This window comes from Balaenoptera ricei, chromosome 1 (assembly GCF_028023285.1).
Source record: "Balaenoptera ricei isolate mBalRic1 chromosome 1, mBalRic1.hap2, whole genome shotgun sequence".
Classification (NCBI taxonomy): Eukaryota; Metazoa; Chordata; class Mammalia; order Artiodactyla; family Balaenopteridae; genus Balaenoptera; species Balaenoptera ricei.
Window position 1 is genome coordinate 117,750,215 of NC_082639.1, and position 16,005 is coordinate 117,766,219.

Genomic DNA, 16,005 nt, shown 5'->3' on the forward strand with positions numbered 1-16,005 from the left:
CAGCTCCTTCCATCATCAAGAGATAGAGTTCACTTTCCCATCTCTTGTAACTGGGCTGGCTTTCTGAACAGAATGCAGTAAAAATGTTGTTGTGCCAGTTCTAAGCCTAGATCTGAAGAGGCCTTGCACATGCCTCTTGGAATGTGCCTCTACGTGTTCTCTTGGCATGTTGTCTAGCTGACATATAAACAAGACTCAGATAGCCTCCTGGAGGATGAGAGATCACATGCAGCAAGTTGAGGCCTTCTTAGATCAGCCGTCCCCAGTCAATCTGGCAGCTGACCATATATGCATAATGGTGCAAGCTGAAATGAAAATAATGACCCAGCTGAGCCCAGCCCAAATTGCCAACTAGCAGAATCATTGACTAAATAAGTGGTTGTTGTTTTAAACTACTAAGTTTAGAGGTGCTTCATTATACAGCAATAGTTACCTGAAAAAATGAATTTTTTGAGAACCAAATGAAAATTGTGGGAATAAAATATAAAATAACTGAAAAATAAACTCAACTGAGAACTTTTCTGACCACAAAAATCTGAAACTAGAAATCAACCACAGGAAGAAAAACAGGAAAAGAACATATGGAGACTAAACAACATGCTCTTAAAAAACCAATGGGTCAAAAATGAAATCAAAGAAGAAATCAGAAAATACCTGTAGACAAACAAAAATGAAAGCACAACCTTACAAAATCTATGAGATGCAGCAAAAGCAGTTCTAAGAGAGTTCATAGCAATACAGGCCTGCCTCAAAAAACAAGAAAAATCTTAAACAAACAACCTAAACTACCACCTAAAAGAATTATAGAAGAACAAACAAAACCCAAAGTCAACATAAGGAAGAAAATAATGAAGATCAGCGAGGAAATAAATAAAATAGAGACCAAAAAAACAATAGAAAAGATCAATAAGTCCAAGAACTAATTTTTTGAAAAGGTAAACAAAATCAACAAACCTCTAGCCAGGATCACCAAGAAGAAAAGAGAGAGGACCCAAATAAACAAAATAAGAAAAGAAAGAGGGAAATTTTAACCACGGATACCACAAAAATACAAAAAAATTATGAGAATACTAATAGTTATATGCAAACAAATTGGACAACCTGGAAGAAATGAACAAGTTTGTAGAAACATACAGCTTGCCAAAACTGAGTCAAGAAGAAACAGATCATTTAAACAGACTGATCACTAGAAGTGAAATACAATCTGTAATTTAAAAACAAAACAAAGCAAAACTCTCTGCAAACAAAAATACAGGACTGAACAGCTTCACTGAGGAATTCTGCCAAACATACCAAGAAGAACTTATACCTATCCTTCTCAAACTATTCCAAAAAATTTAAGAAGAGAGAACACTTCCAAATTCATTCTATGAAGGCATCATCATCCTGACACCAAAACCAGACAAAGACACCACAAAAAAAGAAAATTACAGGTGAATATCTTTAATGAACATAGATGCAAAAATCCTTAACAAAATATTAACAAACTGAGTCCAACATTACATAAAAGGGATCATACACCATGGTCAAGCTGATTTCATTCCAGGGTCACAAGGATGGTTCAACATACATAAATCAATCAATGTGATACACCACATTCAAAAGAGAAAGACAAAACCACATGATTATCTCAACAGACACAGGAAAAGCATTTGACAAAATTCAACATCCATTCATGATTTTAAGAAAAGCTCTTACGAAAGTGGGTATAGAGGGAACATATCTCAACATAATTAAAGCCATTTATGACAAACCCACAACCAATATAATACTCAATGGTGAAAAGCTGAAATCCTTCCTGTTAAAATTTGGAACAGGACAAGGATGTCCACTCTCACCACTTCTATTCAACATAGTATTGGAAATTCTAGCCACAGCAATCAGACAAAAAAAAGAAATAAAAGTTATCCAAATTGGAAGGGACGAGGTAAAATTGCCATTATATGCAGATGACATAATATTATATATAGAAAGCCCTAAAGACTCCACACAAAAACAACTAGAACTGATAGATAAATTCAGCAAGGTAGCAGGATACAGGATTAACATACAGAAATCAGTTACAATTCTTTACACTAATAATGAAATATCAAAAAGGGAATGTAAAAAAACCATACCTTTTAAAATCACACCAAAAAAAAAATAAAATACTTAGGATTAAACCTGACCAAGGAGGTGAAAGACTTATATGCTGAGAACTATAATACATTAATAAAGGAAATTAAAGATGATTCAAAGAAATGGAAAGATATCCCATACTCTTGGATTGGAGGAATTAATATTGTTAAAATGGCAATAGAACTCAAAACAATCTACAGATTTAATGCAATCCGTACCAAAATAACCATGACATTTTTCACAGGACTGGAACAAATAATCCTAAATTTTATATGGAATCATAAAAGACCCAGAATTGCCAAAGCAATACAAAGGAAAGAGAACAAAGCAGGAGGCATAACCCTCTCACACTTCAGATAATACTACAAAGCTACAATAGTCAAAACAGTGTGGTATTGGCACAAAAACAGACATACGGATCAATGGAACAGAATAGAGAGCCCAGAAATAAACCCACACACCTACAGTCAATTAATCATCAACAAAGGAAGCAAGAATATAAAATGGGAAAAAGATAGTCTTTTCAGCAAGTGGTGCTGGGAAAGTTGGACAACTACATGTAAATCAATAAAGTTAGAGCACACCCTCACACCATGCACATTGGAGTAGTCTCCACCCAGATGGGGAGTAGTGGTTTGGGGAAGGAAAGTCAGGCTCCGCCTTTTACCTGAGCCTCCTCTACCACATGGATTGACTCTTTCTTTAACAAATGATTTCTCTGTAGCAGGCAATGATGTTTGATAGCATTTTAACCACAGTAGAACTTCTTTCAAAATTGGAGTCAATCCTTTCAAGCCCTGCTGCTGCTTCATCAACTAAGTTTATGTAATATTCTGAATCTTTTGTTGTCATTTTAACAATTGATTAACTTCACCATCTTATATGGGTGCAGTTTGTGGCACCCCAAAATAATTGCAATAGTGACATCAAAGATCACTGATCACAGACCATCATAACAAATATAATAATAATGAAAAAGTTTGAAATATTGAGAGAATTACCAAAATGTGACAAAGAGACACGAAGTGAGCAAATGCTGTTGGAAAAATGGAGCTAATAGACTTGTGTGACACAGTGTTGACACAAACCTTCAATTTGTAAAAAACTCAGTATCTGCAAAGTTCAATAAAGTGAGGCTCAGTAAAATGAGGTATGCCTGTCTATAAAGAATTCCTAAAAATCAGTAAGAAATAAACTGACAACCCAAAAAAAAAAAAAAGGTAGAAGACTGGCACAGGCACTTGACAAATAAATGATACCCAATTAACAAACAAGCAGCAAAAAGGTCCCCAACATTGCTGGATATCAGAAAACAATGAGACTCTACTATATCCCCACCAAAATGGCTAACATTTAAAAGACCAAAAATTCCAAGTGTTGACAGGGATGAGGCACAACTGAGACTCTGATTCATTGCTAATGGAAGTGTAAATTGGTGCAGCCACTTTGGAAAACTGACAATATCTTTTAAAACTAAAGTTACATATGCCCTATGACCCAGGAGAATTTGTACATACTCAAGAAAACATATACAAGAACGTTCATAATGGCTTTATTCATAATAATTCAAAATGCAAAACAACCCAAATATCAGTCATCATTAGATGAATAAATCAATCATGTTATATTCATATAATGGAATGTTACACAGCAATGAAAAAGAATAAACTGGGACTTCCCTGATGGCGCAGTGGTTAAGAATCTGCCTGCCAATGCAGGGGACATGGGTTTGATCCGTGGTCTGGGAAGATCCCACATGCTGTGGAGTAACTAAGCCCATGTGCCACAACTATGGAGTCTGTGCTCTAGAGCCCACGAGCCACAACTACTGAGCCCACATGCCACAACTACTGAAGCCTGCATGCCTAGAGTTGGTGCTCCGCAACAAGAGAAGCCACCGCAATGAGAAGCCCGTGCACCGCAATGAAGAGCAGCCCCCGCTCGCCCAACTAGAGAAAGCCCGCATGCAGCAATGAAGACCCAATGCAGCCAAAAATAAATTAATTAATTTTTTTAAAAAAGAAGAATAAACTACTTCTACAAGCAAAAATGTGGATGGATCTTATCGACGTGGTTATTAATAAAGGAGCCAGACACCAAAAAGTATATAGTGAATGATTCTACTTATATGAAATTCAAAATCCGAAAAAACACAAATCTATGGTAAGAGGTTAGAATATTGGTTAACTCTGAGGAGATTATCAAGTTGGAGGGGACACAAAGAAGACTATTGGGGTGCTAGAAATGTTTTACATCTTGAGATGGGTGGTGGTTACATGTACATACATATATAAAGTTTCATCAAGCTATTCACTTAAACTTTTTGTACATTACTGTAAGTTATATCTTGATAAAAATACAAAGTGTAAAAAAGGAGTAATTACTACCTCTCAGAGAGCTCTTCTGATCATTAAACTAAGTAAAATGTACTTTGATTAGAGCAAAGTAAGATGTTGCCACTGTGGAAACATTACCACAGCAAGAGTGGAAAAACAGGAGATTTCTGCACTCACTTTTGGAGAAATATTAGAAAAGTCTTCCTGATACTTACTCAAAAGTCTTCCTGATACTTACTCAAATGACAACCAGAAATCAGTGGATCAGAAATTCTCACAGGTAAAATAGACTAGGAAATAGGTTGGGCAAATTTACAGATTGACAAAGATGTCCTAAACCTAGGTTCCAGGTACATCTATAAGAATCAGTGAGCCCCTTTGAGGCAATGAGAAGACTATTCACTCCTATATTCAACAATTATTTATTGAATACTCTCTGTGTGTCAGGTATTGCTGTAGGGAGGATATCTTAATCTCAACACTTGACATTTGGGGTCTGTTAATTCCCTGTTGCAGAGGGAAGGGGAGCTGTCCTGTGCATTGTAAAGATGTGTAACATCATCCCTGTCCTCTACCCGCTAGATGCCAGCACCCCTGGCCCATTCATGACAAACAAAAAAGTTTTTAGACATTTCCAAATGTCCCCTGGGGGGCAAAATTGTCCCCACTTGAGAACCACTGCTCAAGGGCATTGGACTAGAGGGGTGAGCAAGAGAGACACGGTCCCTGCTCTCATGAAGCTTACACTCCAGTTGGGGTACGCACCATAAATAAGTGAAAAATGAAACAAGATCCTTTCAGAGAAGCGTTAAGTGCCATGAAGGTAGTTTTAAAAGGTGATATAACAGACTGACTGGTAGATTCATGGCCAGAGAAGACCTCTCTGAGGAGGTGACATCTGAGCTAAGAAATGAAAGATATGAAGGATCCAGCCAGGCGAAGAGCTACAGAAAAAACATTCTGGGTAGGGGGAACTGCAACTTCACAGCTCCTCTGGGGACAGGGAATCAAGCAGACGGTGCAGCCCTTAGGCAGAATATTAGAGATAGAAGAACTAAGCAAGATGGTCTTAGTGGTTGGCAGCATTTACAAAGAAATACATACATATCATAAGTCTTAATTTCCTAGAAACAGGACATCACCTTCACAGACTAGAAATGGGAGATGATAAAACAACCAAATTACATTCAAGAGATTAACCCAGGCGAGTAGAGTTGGGGAGAGTTGCAAATAGAATGGTACGCAGAAAGATAGAAATGCCCCCCATACATAACAAGCAAGTGCTAAAGGAAGATATGGAACTCCCATGACTGGTTAACTGGCAATAGCAGTGTCAGTCATATGAAGGGTCAAGGGTAAGGCCCAACAGAGAGGGAGCCACACCAATGGATGCATATTTCATTGGCCAGGCACTGGGCTAAGTAATGGGTATCTAAAGCTCCACCCCACCTAAGGCAGCAAAAGGGCTGAGACTACAGATGGATCTTGAGTATTCCACAGGAGCCAACTCCAAGACCAACAAGAAACGCCAAGTTTAAGGGCTCCAAGATGGGTGCCAGAAATGCTTGCCACAAAATCAGAATCTATAGGGCTGGGCAGGATTTTAAATAAGGAATGAAAGCCAAATCATAAGAAGAGAAGAGGATGAAAACAGAAGCATATAAGTGTAATATGGGAACAGTGAACAGCCAAGGTTACTGGTGCATGCATGGGTGCATCTTACTGGCCCAAAGGCAGGGAAGAAGTTCAGCCAATACATCAAATAAAGCTTTCCAGGTTGCTCAGAGCTGGCATCTGTTATGATTGTTGTTGCTCATATCATATCTGTAATATCATTTGTAATATCACTCCTATTTTGGAGAATGGGATTATTAAGGGCACTGGGTAAGACGTAAAGGAAAAGTTACAATCTCTGTTTTACTGTGCTTACAGTCTAGAGGAAGATAGACCTAAAACAGCCAACTAAGACTTGATGTGAAATGTGCTATGGGGGTATGCCCAAGGCGTGACACAAGCATAAGGAAAGCACGCTTTACTCTTCCCTGGGGCATTAGGAGTGGCTTCCCAGAGGAGGAGACCTAGGTGCTGCCTGGGGCACCCAGGCCTGCCAGGTGGATTGAGAAAGGAGTATGGAAGAGGGCATCACAGACAGAACAGCAGCATTGTTACAGACACCCACACTTCTGGCTTATGGGTCTGCTAAGGATGGTAATAAAGCTCTCTCCAGCAGGTCTGGAGAGTGGGGTGATAGAACATGAGTTTAATTTTTAGGGGGTTGTGATGGTTTTATTTTATTTTTACCTTCTATAAAATTGAGAGGTAGCACAAATATTAAAGGGTGCCTAAAATATAAATGCATAGTATAATGAATAATTATAAAGTAAACTCCTGAATAACCACCATCAGATCAAAACATAGAGCCTTCATTCTGGTTCTCCTTCATCATGACAAAACTGAATATAGGACTTCCCTGGTGGCACAGTGGTTAAGAATCCGCCTGCCAATGCAGGGGACACACGTTCGAGCCCTGGTCCAGAAGATCTCACATGCCGCGGAGCAACTAAGCCTGTGCGCTACAACTACTGAGCCTGCGCTCTAGAGCCTGCGAGCCACAACGACTGAGCCCGCATGCTGCAACTACTGAAGCCCGTGCGCCTAGAGCCCATGCTCTGCAACAAGAGAAGCCACCACAATGAGGAGCCCACGCACCGCAATGAAGAGTAGCCCCCGCTCGCTGCAACTAGAGAAAGCCCGTGTGCAGCAGCGAAGACCCAACACAGCCATTAATTAATTAATTAATTAATTAAATTTTAAAAAACTGAACATAGAGTATACAGGGAATGATTAAGTTATTAACTAAACTATTAAATTATTAAGGAATCGAATGTGTGATCTACCCTCCTGATGCTATACTGCCATTGTAGTCATTTTTTTAATTATACTATTCTATTTTTATGTAAATTGTATTAGTTTACACACTTAAGAAGGGTTTGTCTCCAACTAAAAAGGAGGTAGGAAACAAGCTACCACAGGAAGAACACCAGGTGTTATTTTGATTTGTTGGTTTGACTTTTGTGAGATAATGGAAATATATATATTATTCTCTCCCCCCAATTCCTGGCACAGAGGAATTAAATTAAATTAATTAAATTAAATTAAATTAAATCCTTATAATTTCCGAGTGATAAAAGCATCTCTTGCTTTAGTATTTAGTCTTTGACCCCATCCCTGACATGGGGCTCCTAAAACCTTTGTAAATTCCTAAGTAATAAGAGGAGCATCTTTTATTCTATTAAATGACTCTGGATCAACTCCTGGGCGGGAGGGGCTGATCACAAAAAAGGCCAAGCCATGATTAAAAGCTTGGAATTTTCAGCCCCATTTCCCATCCTTTGGAGGAGGGATAGAGGCTGGAAATGGAGTTAATAGTTAATAACTGATCACATCTACATGAGGAAGCCCCTATAAAATCCCAATAGCATGAGTTTAGGGGAGCTACCAGTTTGGTGAACCCCAACTCCAAGGGAACAGAAGCTCCCTTCCAGAACTTGCCCTATTTATCTCTTCATCTGGCTGTTCATCTGTATCCTTTATCATATCCTTTAATAAACTGGTAAATGTAAGTAAGTGTTTCCCACTGTTCTGTGAGCCACTCCAACAAATTAATTGAATCAGAAGAGGGGTTCACTGGAACCTCTGATCTACAACCTGGGCTTGAGACTGGTGTCTGAAATGGCAGAGGGAGGTAATCTTGTGGGAACGAGCCCTTAATCTGTGAAATCTAACACTGTCTCCTGGCAGATGGTGTCAGAATTGAGTCAAATTGTAAGACACCCAGCTGGTGTCACAGAGAGTTGCTTGGTATGGGGAAAGAACCTCACACACACTTGGAGACCAGAGGTATCAGAAGTGAAGTGTTCTGTATGAGTAGTAAAAGAGACACATGGGAAAGAAAGACACAGTAGGGAAAAACTGGATGGTATTCCAACATAGATTTTTAAATGGGAGGATAATGAACTAAGAGTGGAGAGCCAACAGAAAAGGAGCAGTTGAAGAAAGATCAGAGATATCATGGACTGGGCAGGTCCTGGATGACCTACCAGATGAAGCCGTGAAGTCCAGAGCACACGGGGAAGGACAGACCAAGGAAAGGAGGAGAGCTCCCTAATGCAGAGCAGAGGTGACTGTGGTCATTTATGGGCGCAGATGAGGTCAGTTGATGTTGAAGGATTGTTGGTGAGGTCGGCAGAATCCCTAATTGGGGCCTCCGTTTACTTGGAGAAGGAGAATGTAGGCTGATAAAAGCTATGATGATGGAACAGGATCTTGAAGAGATGGTGAAGGTTTGGAATCACCCCTTTGGAGAAAGGGGAAAGCTGTGGATCAGAAACAAGGATTCCCAGGGCACTGAGGACCCAGCTGAAATTGAAGGCTCTCAATCTGTAGTTGCTCTTTGTTGCTGAATTTTCTTCTGCAGCCCTCAACAGCCCAGTGTGGGGAAAAGGAAGATATTCAGGGTGAGGCAGGGCTAGACAGGGATGGCGGTGGGGTGAGGTTGGAGTGGGAGGATACAGCAGAAAGATGAGTGGGCAAGGTACTATGTACTGGGTATTGTGACTGATGCAGAAAGACCTCTGTCCCTGTCCCCGAGGGGCACATATGCCAAATGGAGAGACAAGAAATCGCAGTATGATAAGATAACTTCAACACAAGTTCTCACATGCTTAGTGAGAGGTGGAGGAGGCCCCGACAAGTGGTGGATTGTTCAGAGCGGAGAGGCCACAGCAGATTCCGGTGGTCAGAGCAGGCCCCAGGGCTGCTGCTACCTCTGTTGTTACCACTCAGCAGCTTTGGGGCCTCTCTTCCGGTGGTTAGGAAAGAATGGGGTGAAACAACTCTGCAGAGGGAGGGCAGAGGTCAAGTGATTAACTCCACCACCTCCTCAGGAAGAAGAGGGAAGCCAGCACAGAGGACGGTCAAGGAGACGATCTGACCCAGCAGTGAGTCCCGCTCAGCCTCAGAGTTGGGTGCAAGAGCTGCAGCCTCCAAAGTCCCGCAGTGTCCACTGTCAGCTCAGCTCCCTCTCACCTTGACCTGCTGGTCGGAGGAAGGGTGAGATGGGAAGAAGGTTGAGGCCTGAGAGACTGGGAGAGGGGACAGGGGAGAGAAAAGAGAACTTTCAGAAAAGTATAACTTCCCCTAGCCAACAAAGGATGTTGAGGTTTCCTCAGCTCAGGGTTGTGCCACCAGGCTTGGAGTGAAGGCAACAGAAGGGGTTCCTGATGGGGTCTGGGTGGATAAACCTCAGTGAGGTCCCAAAAGTGCTGGGGCAGGGCCGGCCCTAGTCAAGGCAAAATTATAAAGTAGACAAAATCCCCTCCAGGTCCACAACCCAATTCATCGCCTCTCTTCTTCTTCACCTAGCCCCACCCTGGAGGGCTTCCTCCTGACCATACTGACTCCACCTCTCAGACAATGCAACCCCTTACCTCTGTCAACTTACCTAGCCTATGTCCCACTCTTTGTATCAGTTAACTGAATCATCCCATTTATAATACTGTCTTTTTCCAAGATAACAAGTGCATTTGCTTCTCATGTCTCCTCATTCAAACCTGTTTTCCCTACTTCTGTTTAGGCTGTTCCCTCTGCTTAGCTTGTCCTTCTACCTTACCTCTATCTCCTGAACTCTTATTTATCCTTCAAGACCACTTCCCCAGTGTCCCTACCTAGAAGGAATCTCCATCTTCTTTGCACCCTTTGTGCTCTAAATGTATCTTGCCTGTCAGAGACACTTAGCATTTAGCATTTTCTGTCTTCCCTTAGAGTTGATATTGTACAGGCCTATTTTCCTCTAACTGTCTGAAAGATTCTTAAGGATGGAACCAATGTGTGTTTCATCTTTGTTTCCTCCACAAAATCTTGCATAGTTCTTGGAACATAGTAAGGGTTTAATGAAGTGTTCAGTTGATTAATTAATCAATTAAATTCAGCTCCCAGAAATGACTCTCCCGTAGGAATTTCGTGCAGTATACCAGGGAAGCCACACAGACATGGTTCTCTTGGCTTTGACTTTCACCTTTCAGGCTCCACACCCCTGCACTTTCATTTCCCATTTGCAGGTCCTCAGAACACAAAGCTGGTGGCCCTGAAACAACTTGGAACTCTCACACACTGCTTGGTTCAACCACTTTGGAAAACAGTTTGGCAGCAACTGCTAGAGGTATATCTACATACCCAGTGATTCTACCCCCAGAGATACGCCCAACAGACGTGCATGCACTAAAAGTCTCATAGAGGACTTCCCTGGTGGTCCAGTGGTTTAAATTCTGCGCTTCCACTGCAGGGGCCGTGGGCTCCATCCCTGGGCAAGGAACTAAGATCCCGCATGCCAAGCAGCTTGGCCAAAAGGCTCTTAGCAGCGTGACTATAATAGGGAAAAAACCCTTGAAACAACCCAAAGGTTCATCAATGGTAGAATAGATTAATAAACTATTATATAGTCATACAATGAAATACAGCCATGAAAACGACCAGCTGCAACTGATAGCAGAGATAAATCTCATCAGATGTTGAGCAAAAGAAGCCAAATACAGGAGTATATACTTTATGATTCCATTTATATACAGGCAAAACTAACCAATGATGTTAGAAGTCAGAAGAGTGGTTGTATTTGTGGAAGAGGGTGGAGGTAAGGAAAGGAGGGAACATGTGGTAGACACACAGGTGTTTTCACTTAACAATAACTCATTGAGATGGTACGTTTATAATTTTGCACACTTTTCTGCACACATATCATGAAGACCGTGGCCCAGCTATCTCTGGAGGGATTTCTATAGAACTGGTTTCCTCCAGTGGTGCTGCAGCCCTGAGTTCTCTGAGTCCTGACCTCTCTCCTGTGGACAGATACTTCACTCTTCACACTTTGTCTGAGGGGGAGTACAATCAGGAAAAGATGGACAAAAATAAATCCAGCCTTTTTAGAACTTGTCTGGATCCCAGCCAGAGCAGTTGCGATCAGTGACTCCTTCCTGAGAAGTGAAAGTTTCAACACAACCTATGGGAACAGCCTGCAGCCTTCAGAGCTGATCTGTGAGACACTGCCCCTGCCCCTTTTTTTTTGTCCAGCACATCTCACCTTGTTGCCCCTGGGCATTTATAGCCTCTGGTGTGTCCTTTGTAGTTTCTTCAGAATGCATAGCCAAAACCTGAATTTAGGGTCCAAAATGAACTTTAGGGCCCAAGTCCACACTTATGGGCAGTGATTTGAAGGTCCCTGGTCCCCAAACCATCTGACCCAAAAATTATCCCAATCTTCCTCTAAGATGCCTGAAAACAATTCATTTACTCACTCAACTAACATGTTTGGAGCACTTACTGTGTTGGGCACTTCGTTGGGCACTAATCACAGCTGTAATTATATACTGATGGATATAAATGGTGTAGGCTCTATGAACAAAGGGGCCGTGTACTTAATCACTACTGAATCCTAAATATCTTGTCTAGCACCTGGTGCAGAGCTACTCAAAACATATCCAGGGAAGGAATGGGAATAGAGAGGGAGATGCTATTGTGAAAACAGACTACTTTACATTACGATGTAATCATGTGATTAAATGTCTTGAATACATGTTCCTTTAAGTTAAAAATGTTGAAGACTCCCTAAGATCCTGGTTATGATAATGAGAAACCCTCAGAAAAGGGTCACACATTAAAACTTTATCATCTTATCTCAAGATTCTCTAACTCACTTTCTCTTCAACTAATTAAAGTCAACAAAGGATTACTGAATAGTCTCTCTTCTTTACTCTGACTACAAAACTAAGTGAAATATATGCCCTGCCTCCAAAGAGCTGAATAACATGAGCATTCATTTTGGAGGACTTGTCATAACTCAACATTTCTCTAAACACTTTATACACTATATCTCATCTAATCCTCACACATCCCCCAGGAAATGGGCACCACTGTTAACTTCATGTTATGAATGAAAAATTGAGAAACAAGAAGTTAGTTAACTTCCTCAAGGCCACAGAGGTAGTTAGTATTTACATGCTTTAAAATCTAAAACAGTTTTCCCAATGAAGCTTTCTGGTAGGCAGATAAACTCACTTTATTCCATGGATTATTTAAAGTACTCATTCATTCAATAAATACATATTGAGGGTCTACTTGTGCCAGATACTGTTCTAGATGCTGAAGATACAGCAGTGAACAAAACAAACAAAAGCCCTGGCCTCAAGGATCTTACATTCTAATGAGGTAAAGAAGAGCCTAGGAGATAGAAAATAAGACAAATAAGTAAACAGATAGTATGTAAAATGGAGACGAGCACTACAGAGAAAAATAAACGAAGAGGGAGATAAGAAGTTACAGGATGAAGGGGTTGACATTTTTAATGGGAAAGATATCACTGCAGAAGTGTTATTTGAGCAGAATGAGGAAGCAAGCCTCATGGCAAATGAGGGGAAAGCAGCATTCTAAGTGGAGAAGACAGTGCAAAGCCCCCAAGTGGAACATGCGTGAGGACCAGCAGGCCAGCGTGGCTGAAATGCAGTGAGAAGATCAGAGAGGAAGGGGCGGTGGTTAGGGAGGTCCGATCACGTGGGCCATTGCAAAATGTATGGCTTTTACTCTACGTGAAGTGAGAAGACTTTGGAAGACTTTTACAATGCTCAAGAGTGATATGAGCCTCTTACACATATGTGATGCATATTACATTCTTCAGTAAACCAAGTCTTAGAAAAAATGTTTCACTATCATTGTACCACCTGATGGGATGCACTGAAAAAGACATGCCATCACTTTCGTGGTATTCCTGCCAAAAGTGCATGACCTAAGTCTTATGACAAAACATTAGACAAACTCAGATTGTGGAACCCTCTAGAAAACAACTGACTTGTATTCCACAAATGTCAAAGTCATAAAAGACAAAGAAAGGAATAATTATAGATTGAAGATGACAAAAAAGACATAACAACTGAATGCAATACATGATCCTGATTGGATTCTGGATGGGGAAAAAAGATGTTGTAGAGCACATTATGGAGACAGTTGGTAATATTTAAATATGGACTGTATGTTTGATTGTATCTATGTTAAATTTACTAAATTTGATACCTGTGCTGATATGATATGATATGATATGATATGATATTGGAACATCCTTGTCCTTAGAAGATGTGTGCTAAAATAGTTAAGAGTAAAGGGGCATGATGTCTGAAACTTACTCTTGAATATTCCACAAAAATAATTATTATTATACAGCTATACACACATACCTATATTTGGAGAGAAAGAGAAATAAGGCAAATGTGATAAAATGTTAACAACTGGTGAATCTAGGTGAAGGAAATACAAAAATTCTTTGTGCTATTCTTGCAACTTCCCTGAAACTTCAAAATTATTTTCAATTAAGAAGTTTAAAAATTGAACTAAATAAACAGAGCAGTTTCAGTCAGCTTACATCAGCCGGCCCCACAGACACAGGGCATAGCAAGAAGAGAGAGAAGTTCCCTAAGACCAAAGTCCATCCGTCCCTGTGCTCAAAGAATCACTTGCCAGGCTCCCCCCTACCCCCTACCAATGAGTCTTGTCATAGCCACACCCAAAGAGAGCACCACAGCCCTGGGAATGAGGATGGAGGGAGCACCATCCTCCTGCCACTTGGGCTCATGATCTGAGTCAGCCTCAACCTTCTGTCCCTCCCACCCCCAAAGCCAGGCATCAAAGCATGTGGGTCCTATCTCAGCTTTCAAGGCTACTTAGCCCAGGTTCCAACCTAGCTCTCTTACCTAGGATCCTGCGTCTTTGGGTCCCCCCAGCCCACACGCATGAGCCCCAGTCTCCAGACTTCTCTCTCTGCTCCCTGTTCCTTATTACACCCTGCCTTACTCCGCCTGTACTCGTTACAAAAGCCGGAGCCTAGAATGTGTCTTCTTGAAAGATACCAGAGTGCTCAGGGGCTCAGTGATTGAACTGAGTACCCAGGGATGGCTTCTAACAGGCCTTGCACAAATACTTCCTTGTGCCTCTGTTTCTTCCCTTTGCACAAAAGTGTGCCCTCCTCTCACTGCACGCCGCGCTCATGATGCCCCTCAAAGAGTCGCTGATCTAAAATGCAGGCTCCAAGTCTCAGAGCATCCTAGACAGGGTTGGAAAAAGAGGGGGAGACTGCTTCCCACACACACAAACATTAGTTGGCTTGGGCCCAGCTGACAGTTATCAGTTTGCTATGGAGCTTCCTTATATATGTCTCCTTCTCTTCCCTTCCCCGCACCCTGCCCCCAGACAACATTTCCCTAATAATTCTCAGGCTCCCATGGCCTCTGTGCTGCTGGAAGAGCTGAGGGATGAGGGACCAGGCCATGCTGGTAAAGCGTCTGTTCTGGCCTTGGCCTCACACTTCCCCTCTCCCCTCCCCCTTGCCAGGGCTCAGCTTTCCTGCCTCAGAGAATAATCTGTCAGTCTCTGAGCTCCAGTACCCCTATTTCCTTGGAGAAACCCATGAAGCTCATGGCCACTTCTCCTCTCTGCTGGTAATCCCACCAAATTAGAGGATATTTCCTTTGTCTTTCTTACAGCCAGCAGGGAGGATACTTTCTCCCCACTAGACAGAAAGGAAAACTGAAGCCAGTGGAAAAGACTCACCTTGCCTGAGGTGGCCTGGATTGCTTGGCCAGAGGCACTTCTCAAGGACCTCCCAACCCACTGCCAGCCTCTGGTCTCTGACCCAGCCTGTCCAGAGCTGCGGGGAACTGCTCAGTCACAGTTCCAGGTCACCATGTAAGCAGCACAACCCAGAGGCTCTGGATGCTGATCTCCCTGAAGGCCACGGCCCCTAGTCCATACCAACCCCACCCCTGCCAGGCTGAGCCTCCTTACCTTGGCCCCGATGTCCCTTGATGAGCAGGAAGAGTGTGAGGGTAAGCACTTGCCCCAACATCCCCACAAGACAGAGGGGTCAGGCCGGGTCCTCTCCCACCAGATGCTCTGCCCTGCACAGGCTCAGCAGCCACCCATCAGCAGGAGGGTGACGGGGAGCAGAACTGCCTCGCTCCAGCCACAGTTTCCTCAACTTGAGGCTGTTCTCATTAGCTGAACGCTAACAAGGCCGTTGAGGAAGCCCCAGTCCCTGGACCTGGTCTGATAGGTCCCGTAAGCTAAACTTGCAAAGTCTGCCTCAAGTGGGCGGGTGCTCAGAGTTCACAGTGACTCACAAAACCAGCTTCAAAATCTTGTCCCAAGCTCTGGCCCAGCCTAGCTGCTTTGTTTAAAGGACAGATGTCCAAGAAATTTTCCAATTCTCTGCATCCTACTGGCAATATGGAGAAACCTACATGGGGACCAAACAGCCATCATCAGAGCCTGTCCCATCCCAACAGACATGGTGAAGGTGGAGGGGAGAGGGTTTGGGAAGGATGTGGACTGAGAAGTGGAACCCTAGATAAGTGGGTGAAATGTTGAAGAAGACAAGTAGGGGGCACTGGAAAAATCTAACAGGCCTGGGGAATCTCTGCAAGTTGATACCAAAGTTTAAGCATATGCAAATTAA

General features: G+C 42.2%; 1 protein-coding gene across 1 annotated transcript in view; it reads right to left on the reverse strand.

Annotated features, from left to right (window-relative positions):
- Positions 1 to 15,396, reverse strand: part of CD244 (CD244 molecule) — a 28,307-nt gene extending 12,911 nt beyond the window's left edge. Inside the window, exon 1 of the mRNA XM_059924697.1 lies at positions 15,336 to 15,396. Within this exon, the coding sequence (XP_059780680.1) occupies positions 15,336 to 15,396 (61 nt within the window). The remainder of the gene's footprint in view (positions 1 to 15,335) is intronic.
- Positions 15,397 to 16,005: the final 609 nt, after the last annotated feature.